Raw genomic sequence first — 8,984 nt, forward strand, 5'->3', positions numbered from 1 at the left:
TTAATATTCCCAGAGGGTGGAGGCGTCAATGGCGTCGGCGGATGCCTTGAGGACCCCGGCATGGTCGCCCTTCAGGTATTTGCCATTGATTTTGATAGCCACTTTGTTATAGTCGCAGAACTCAAAAAAGAAGTCCACGGGGGTGTCGCTGCTGCTGGTGACGGACGACTCGCTCCCCACCATCCAGTACTTCCCGGTGGCATCTGCGGGCAGAGGGGACAAGGTGGCCCCGTGAGCCACCATGGAGACCCCAGTGGCCATCACCCCCCCAGCCCATACCCACCCCCGGGGACTCACCCTTGATGTTGTAGGCCCCATCGTTGAACTCCAGCTGGAAGACATCGTAGGACGAGCGGTTGGAGTCCAGGGTGCCGGTCACCTTCCGGCACCCGATGAAGCCGTGCTCGCCGCGGAGGACGATGATGGGTCTGTTGATCAGCTTCATCACGAAATGCTCCGTCTCGCCTGCGCCGGAGGGGAGAGGGGGGCTGTGAGAGCGGCCCGGGGGAGTGCAGAGCCCGGACCCCGTGGGTGGCAGGCAGCAGTGAGAGGTGGGCCGTGCCCCCCACCCATTTTGCACCCACCCCCCACCTTACAGCACCTGAAACGGTCACTAAGAAAAACTTATTGCCTGCATCCCTGAGCATCGCTTGGGAGAGGAGCCTGGCTCAGGGGGGGACCTTGTTCGTCCCCTGCCACCCCAGCATGGGGCAGGGGTCCCTAAGGGGGTCCCTTACCCGCCGTCTCCATGGAGGCTGCCAGCTGCCCATTCTTCTTTGCCGTCACGTACTTGCCGTTGGCGGCTTTCAGGGTGATGCGCTTGTCGCACCACTCGATGTCGAAATAGCAGCTGGCGTTCCTGCGGGGGCAGAGAGGGCGGTCAGCGGGATGCGGCGGACGGGCACCCTGCCGGAGCCAGCCCGCCGGCTCGGGCAGGGCCACGGCGGGATCGGGGGACCCCGATTCGATCCGTTTTTGCGGGATGAGCCGCGCCGTGGCAGCCGTCCCAGTGGGAAGCCCTCGCCCCGCAGGCAGGAGGCAGGCAGGAGGCAGGCAGGCAGCCAAATGCACTTTCGGGGTTTCCGCCCGGCTCTCAGCTAGCGTAGGGTTGAACTGCAGGGCAAAGCATTTCGACAGCCCCAGCCGGCCGGGAAGGATTACGTGGCCCGAGGGACTTCCCGAGCGCTGTGGGCGGCGAGCCCCGACCCAGCCCCGGCTCTCCAAGGAATTCGCTGCCTTCGCTGGGAAGCGTTCCGGGGCGAGCGCCGGGGCTGGAAAATCCCCCTTGGATTCCCCCGGGAGATGCAGAGGGGTCCCCGAAGCCCAGCCACGGCCCCCAGCCGCCGGGGACGGGGGACTCACTTTGTGGAGGCGGTGGACTGGATGCCCCCGTTGGAGGTGAGGGTCCAGTACTTCCCAGTGTAGGTCCTGAAGGCGCATTTCTTGGTGTCCTTGTTGATCTCCAGCTGGTAGGTCTCCTGGTCGCCCTCCTCATCTTGGTTGGCCGAGAGGTCCATCCCTGCAGGGCAGAGGCAGGTTGAGGTGGGGGCTGCCGGGGGGGACCCCAACCCGCCTCCAGTGGGTCTGAGTGCGAGGGCAGCTGAGGAAACCCGACCGAGGGGGACTCCTGCTCCCCTGGGTGAGCTTTGATAACCCCCAAAGTCCCCGCATACGGCCTCCGCTCCAATATTTTGGGTTCAAATCCAGGTTTTCATTTGGCTACTCAAGATTAAGGCCAGAAATGAGGGTTGGACTGAGCTGGGGCAGCCACGAGCTTCAGCTCAGGACTCTCTGTCTCCGTCACGATTAAGCACCAAGCAAAAAACAACTTAAGATACTTCACATGGAAAAGGGCTGTAGTTTTTTCCCCGGAGGTGACAGCCAAGTTATTCAGTCCATTAGCAGAGGCCACCGCACCACCTATGAATCCCCAGCTCGTGGCATGTTTAAGGACCGTGGCACCATTTTTCATTGTCGCAGCCCATCGGGGCGGCGAGGGCTGCAGGGAGAGGAGGCTTGCGAAAGCCCTGGGGCAGCCAAGCCTTTCCCTGGCTCCCAAAAAAACATCGGCACCAGCCTGTCCCGCAGCTCTGCCAGCCGGGATGACCCATCCCTGCACCAGAAGGACCGGAGACAGCGTTTGCCCCGGGCAGCCTCGCGGATGCAGCCAGTCCTGGGCCACCAGCCACAGTCTTGGGGCCGCCGCCGGCCCCCCCGGCCACATGCATGTCCCCCCCCAGGCACTGAGCCCAAGCAAACCTGCTTAGTCAGGGCTAGTGGGGCCAAACCCCCTCCAGAGCTCTCCCGCTTGGTGGATTTCTGCCTAAAAACACTTTTGGGATGCGAGTGAGACCACAAGCCGTGCTCAGCCCCGCTCCTCCCTGCCCACCTACAGCTGGGACCAGTGGAGACGGGCCCCGGTACCGCCCGCGGGGCTCGGGTCGGCACCCAGCGAGAGCGGCCCGGGGCGGGGACGGCGACACGGACCGCGGCGTAGCGGAACCGGACGCGTCTGCCGGCGCAGAAAGCGCCCGCGTCCCTCCCCCGCTGCACGGGCGCCACAGGCTCGAGTCCAAACGCGTCCCCGGTCCTGGAAAGGACCCACCTTTCCCAAATCCATTACAGCACTGTGAAGGTCTGTCTTTGTTGGCTCTAATCTTATCTCCCACGCCCAAACCATCCTACGGCTGCCTGTTCACAGCATTCCCGCTCCCGCCAGGCATCCTGCATCCCACGGCACCTCCGGCAGCCCCCGCCGGCCACGCGGCCGCCCCCCGCGTCGCTCCCCGGGGAATCTGGGGCAGCGCGGGGGGCAGAGGGGTGCTGCACGGCCACCAAGCCCGGCCCCGCCGGCCAAGTCCTCAGCTCGTGTGGTTGCCCCGCTCTCGCCGGCCCCGGGGGCTGCCGGGGGCCGAGGCAGCGGTCGCTGGAAACATTTGGTTTTGATTTTGCATCCCCGCCGGGAAAGCAGCGCCATGGCGGGCTGCTCCAGCGCCGAACCACCGCCGCTCGCCGGAGCCGGGCGAGAGAGGGGGCAGAGGGGCTCTGCGGGGGCCGACGGAGGGGGCCGGGGCTGCGGGAGGGGATGCTGGGGGCTGCAGCCCACCCCCCAAGGCTGCTGCCACCCCTGCACCTGCAAGAGCTGCCGCTGCGGTTTGCGCGGGGGGAAGCGGGCAGCGGCGTTTCCTCCTCGCCGCGCTTTTAGGCGAGGAGCTCGCCGACCTGCAGGCGATGGGGAGAGCCCGGGGGGACGCTTCGTGCCGCAGAGCGGGACGGGGTGGGCCAGAGACGGGGCGGCGAGGGCCAGGGGCCTCCCGGCACCATCCCCTCTCCCCCGGAGACCCCCACTACGGAGCGCAGCGGACCCAGCAGCCTTCCCCCCGCCCCGCAATTGCCCACGCTCCCGCCGCCGTGCAGAAGCTTGGCTTCCCCCGGTGCCTCGCAGGGCCGGGCGGGGAGAGGGGGTCTCCCACCGCCCCCTCCCCGAAAGCGGGGCTGGGTTGGGTTTCACCGACTCAGCAGAAAGGAATGCAATTACAGCTGGGGCAGGAGGCTTCAAAGGGCTGTAACTGAGCCGCAGCAGGAGAGCTGGGGGTCAGAGGCGGTAGGACCAGGGCAGGTCCAACAGAGGCGTCCCCGTGTCCCCGCGGCGGGGGACAGAGGCTGACCCTCCAGCCGCCCCCCCACACGCTTTTTGCAGCCCGGCGCTGTTGCATGGAGCTGGCATCTCCCGCAGCGCCCGGCCGAGCCGCTGCCGCTCCGATCACGCTTTTAATTACTGCTCTTGGTAAATTTACAGTCTGGAGCTGGCACGACTCTGCCTGACCTTGACGAAGCTGCTAATTACAGCTGGAGGCGGGGAGGGGGGGGCGAGCACGCCGCAGCAGGGCGGCACTCTGGGAGGGGCGAGAGCGGAGGTACGCCTGTGCCCCCCAAAATCCCCCGCGTGGGATGGCCTCCGCCTCCGTCTGCAACACGGGTTGGCTACGGGGGTCTTGAGGAGGATGGAGAGGCGGGAGCAGGGGGGGCTGAGGCGTGTGTGTCCCCAGGGCTTACCAAGCCCCCTCCGAACAAAGCCCCTGGGCTGGAGGTCCCCGAAGAGGCGAGCCGGGAGGGCGAGGGGGAGGAGAGCCAGCGCGGGAGCCGGAGAGGGCTTCCCAGCTCCGGGGCTGCCGAGGTTTCCAGCCGCTGCCAAGCCCTCGGTTTTTGCAGGGTCGATGCCTCAGCCCTCGCAGCTCCGCAGCCCAGGACGGCGGACGCAGGCGGGGGCCCGCGGCCTCCCCGGAGCTCGCAGCCGCCTTCCCGCGCCTCCCAAAGCCACAAGCGTCTCCAGCTAAAGCCGCAGTTTGCCGCGGCCGTGCCAGCCTCCGTGCCGGGAGGGCGTTCACAGCGTGCAGCAGCCTCTTCACGCGGAGGGTGTCCCACGAGCCATCCCGGGATGCTGGCGAGACCAATGGAGCAGCCCCCATGCCCAGACCCACGGCGGGGGGCAGACCCACACATCAGGGGCTGCCTGTGCACGGGCTCTGCTCGCTGCCTTTCTACAGCTGGAGCCGGCAGGGCCCACAGGCAGCTGCCAGCTCTGCCCGGCACCGCGAGCCGACGGGAGGCAACGCCCCCAGAGGCCAAGAGGCTCCCTTCCAAAAAAACCCACAGTTGTGCCTGAAAAGCCCGAGCTCACCTCCCTGCGAGGGAGCGGGCGCTGCTCCCTGTGGAGCCCCTGAGCCCTCGTGGGCGGCAGGGCAGGATTTCGGGTCCTCGTGCCCGCGCAGGTCGGGTCCGCTCTCCCTGCAGGGCTCTGGCACCCACCACCCCACGCTGCAGCCGCGCGCACGGGCCCCGAGGCTCGCCCGGTCCCCTCCTGCCCTTCGGATGGGCTCACGCAGCAGCCGTACGTAAATCCAAGCACATTTTGTCTAAAAACAACAGCCTGGAGCACCCGGGGACCACGCAGCTCCTCTGCTGCAGATGCAGCTCTGCAAGGGGGTCAGGGGCAGAGGTGAACCATGGATTTCCTGGAAAACCCACCCCTCCTTCCTTATGGATTTCCTGTGGCCAACAGGCCACTTGGCGTCTCTGGATGAAAACCGGCGGCCGAGCCTGCGTGCCCCCGGCTCCGGAGCCGCGTCTCCCCACCTCGCTGCGGCAACCGGGGGGAAATTGGCTGCAGCCAGCACAGACCCACCCCGCGCCGGGGGGGCTCCCGGCCCCGGAGCAGAGCTGCCCATCGCCAACCTGGCACGCCCAGGCACGCTCCCGTCACCGCACTGCTCGCTCGCCCCCTCCCCGGACCCCCGTTTCCCGAAATGCCTCGCTCCCGCGCGGCCCACCCTCTCCCCCATCATGGTGGGGGAGGCAGGCGGCACACCGCTGCCGGGCGGGGGGCTGGCAGGGGCCCAGCGCAGCGGGGAGGACGCCAGCGCTCTGCCCCCGGGGACCCTCGCGCCCACAAAGGGCCCTTTGTTGCAGCAGCCCGGGCTAGAAAGGAGCCATTGAGCTGGGGAGGAGGCTGCTTTCTGCTGGCAGCACCCCGACTCGGCTCTGTGTGGAAGGTGCGATGGGGAGCCGCGGGCTCTCACGGAGCTGGGGGGGTCTCAGGGCGCCCGGGGCTCCCCCGGGACCCCGTCCTTCTGCAGCTGGAGGCAGAGCAGAGGTGCCAGGGCCACCCCCAGCCCTGGTGCAGAGGCAAGGCTGGCAACCCACCTCGCGGCCGCCCCCCGGGATTGCTGGCGTCGCGGTCCCCAGTGCCCTGTGTGGCGGGAGCGGCGACGCCGGCCATCCCCGGGACAGGCAGGAGGCTCCAAGCCAGGAGCTGACTCGGCACCCGTGGGACAGCGCTGTCCCCAGGCTGGGCCAGCGCCAGCTCCCAGCCAGGGGAGCCACAACCCCCCCTGGCCCCATGCCCGCTCCTCCCATGGGGCGAGGGGGGGGACAAGCTGCCGCCATCCCTGCTCCCTCTCCACGCGGGAACAAGCTGCCTTTTCCCACGAGCCTGCGCCGAGCCGCAGCCGCTCCCTGCCCACATCCCGCATCCCCGGCGGCCTCCGGCGCATCTGCCAGCGGCTTATCAGCCCGGCGGGGGAAAGGGCTGTCTGCAGCCGCTTCCTCCGACGGCTGTTGTTCGGCTGCCTTCTCCGTAACCTTGGGACAAGGCGCTTTCCTGACGGGAGAAGGGAGGGCGAGCCCCGGAGAGCGGCAGCTCCCAGCCTAGCACTGCTGCCTGGCAGGATGAATCGGGTGGAAACGGCTTCTCCGGCCAAAATGGACTCGAGCGAGGATGTGCAGCCGCAGCGTAGCTCTCCCCGCCGTGTTTTGCTTGGAAAGGGGCCGGGCACAGCCCCGAGCCCCCTGTTGCTGGGGAGATTTGCGTCCCCCTCCCCTTCCCAACCCCAATCAATCCATCCCCCGAATCACACAAAGCCGGCGGGTCCGCCAGCAGCGCTCCCACCCGCGCCACGGGGTCCCCCACCGCCGCCCCATCCCGCACATCTCCCCCCACATCTGGTTTTCCCATCTCCGGTGACAAAGGGCTGCAGCAGCCCTTCCCCCTACAGCGCTGCAGCAGCCTCCCGCCATGGCCATCCTCCTCCTCCTCCCCAAACCCTTGCGCCTGGGTAAAGAGTCCCCCATTGCCAATTTTTCCAGGCTTTTTTTTTTTGTTGTTTTTTTTTCCTAAGGGGCTGCTTTGCAGCACAAGATTTATTCTCGGGAAGGAGAAAGGCAGTGAGATCCCTGCAAGGAGCTGCCCAGGCACGGACGGGGGTTAAGCTGCAACCTTGAAATATTATATATACACACACACAAAAAATTCCCCGCTGCTTGTTCCTCCAGGCGTTGCAGCAGCAAGACGTGCTCGCACCCATCCCGCGCCTGGCGTGTGCCGGCCTGACTTGGCGCGCCGGCGATGCGCCCCGGGGCTCCCACGCTGGCCCGGCCGCGGCAGGCAGCCGTGCACGTCCTGCGTCGCCCATGCCTGCGGAGCGGGGACCTCCTCCCCGTCCTCCAGCAAGCACCCCTCGAGCTGGGGGGAGCGGGATGCACGCTGGGTGCTCGAAGGCGGGCGGGCGGCCGTGTGCCCGGGGAGCTGCGCCCGTGTGGCCGCCACGCTCGAGGCCGGTGGCGCGGTGGCCTCCGCGGCGGGGACAGGCGGCACGGAGGGATGGCGGCCTTTGTGCCGGTGGCTGTAAGTCATGGCTCTGCGCCGGCATTTTGGCGAAGCCATTTGTATAACGCTGCCAAGGCTTGGGGTGGGTGGCGGCACCCACCCCAGAGCGCAGACCCATGGAGGGGGGAGCGCAGCCCCCCACGGCCCCGCTGTGCGGGGCTCAGCGATGCTGGGGAAGGGGGAGTTTGGCGGAGGCTTTGTTGGGTGAACAATGAGCTCCGCAGGCAGGAAGGCGAGGGATGGCAGCCCTGCCTCCTTCGTGGCGAGGGAAGACCCCATCCAACCCCTGCAGCGTCCCCCCCGTCCATCCCTGCACCCCAAAGCAGGCCCCTCACCATTCCTCCCCCACCCAGGGCCCCAGGCAGGCGATGCCGCAGGGCTGGGGGTGCGGGAGGGATGCGGGGGGGGGAGGGGTGCGGGGGATGATGATGGGGGAGGGACGGCAGGCAGCCATGCTGGAGGGGTGCAGGGGGGTGCCCTGGGGAGACGGTGAATTTCGGGGAGAGTGAGAAGGGGCTGAAGCAAGGGGGGAGAGGTCCTAAAGAGCTGATGGCAGAGGGGTGCAGGGGGGCAGCGTGTGGGGCTGCTGCGGCAGCAAGGAGGGGACGCTGGAGGGCCGTGGGGGGCTGCCAGAGGGGCAGTGCTGGGGGGGGGGGGGACCCTGGAGGGATGCAGGGGTGCGGAGGAGGTGATGCCCCAGGGATGCAGGGGGGCACCCCGGCGCGGCGACACCATAGGGACTCAGGGGCGGCCGAGGTGCGTCCCCCCACCCCATGCCCTCTTACCTTGCCGGGTGGAGACGTTCCTGTCGTTGCCGGCCCGGAGCACGACCTGCGGGCAGCTCTGCTCCAGGGCAAAGAGCTCGTCCTTGCCCACCTTGGCGTTCTTGCCCGCCTTGAGGGTGCCGCTGGGCCCCGAGGGGGCGAGGTAGCGACCCTCCCCGTCGCGAAAGGCCACCTTCCCGCAGCGGAACTCGAGGGTGAAGGCGGTGCCGGGCTCGGCGGCGGGGACCAGGCGGCCGTCGCAGCGCAGGAGGCGGTGGTCGCAGCTCTGCAGGCTGTACCGCTGCTCCACGAAGAGGAGAGTGATGAGGGCATCCACGCCCCACGGCACGTCGCGATCCACGGCCAGCTCGTCGCGGCGGGGTCCCAGGTGGGCGTAGCGCTTGCGGGCCAGGCTGTAGAGGTTGGCCTGGGGGTGCATGGCCAGGTGGACGCTCCATTTCTCGGTCGCCGAGACGGCGGGGGCGAAGCAGGAGAGCCGGTCCTCGGTGCCGCCGAAAAAGCGGCGGTGGGGCTCGGACTGCAGCGACCAGCGCCCGTCGCCGTGAGCCACCACCAAGAAGCGACAGTCGGGGCCCGGCTCCTCGCTGTCGCAGCTCACCCGGCCGTCCTTGTCGGCTGCCAGGTAGCGGCCCAGGTGGCTCTTGAGCAGCACGGCGCTGGAGTCCTCCCCGTCCTGCTCCAGCGTCCAGATCTGCTTCTTCTTCATGCTGGCGGCCGAGGCGTTCACCTTGAAGCCGAAAGCCTCCGCCGTCAGGTACTTGTTGCTGCAGTTGATGAGCCCGAACTGGATCTGCACCGGCTCCGCCGTCCCGTTCGCCGTCATCCTGCCGCCGCCGCCGCCACCACCGACCGCCGCCGCGCCCGCCCCGACGGCGCCTTTATAGCGCTGCCGCCGCGGCACCGCCCCCCCCGCCCGCCGGGGCCGCCCCCCCGCCGCGACCCCCGCCCGCCGCCCCCCGCACCGCCGGCGGAATCGCAGGAGCACCCTCCGCCCTTGCCAGACTGTGCTGCGCGGCAAAATCGTTCCCTGCGTT

General features: G+C 68.4%; 1 protein-coding gene across 1 annotated transcript; it reads right to left on the reverse strand.

The window, feature by feature from the left end:
* On the reverse strand, positions 1-8,773 carry FSCN1 (fascin actin-bundling protein 1; the record flags this gene model as incomplete). Its single annotated transcript, XM_082006814.1, has 5 exons — positions 1-203; positions 298-465; positions 738-859; positions 1,363-1,519; positions 7,951-8,773. 5 exons carry the CDS (start codon positions 8,771-8,773, stop codon positions 1-3), a joined length of 1,473 nt encoding a protein of 490 aa, XP_081862940.1.
* Positions 8,774-8,984: the final 211 nt, after the last annotated feature.

This window comes from Phaethon aethereus (assembly GCF_964289735.1).
Source record: "Phaethon aethereus genome assembly, chromosome: 15".
Taxonomy (NCBI): Eukaryota; Metazoa; Chordata; class Aves; order Phaethontiformes; family Phaethontidae; genus Phaethon; species Phaethon aethereus.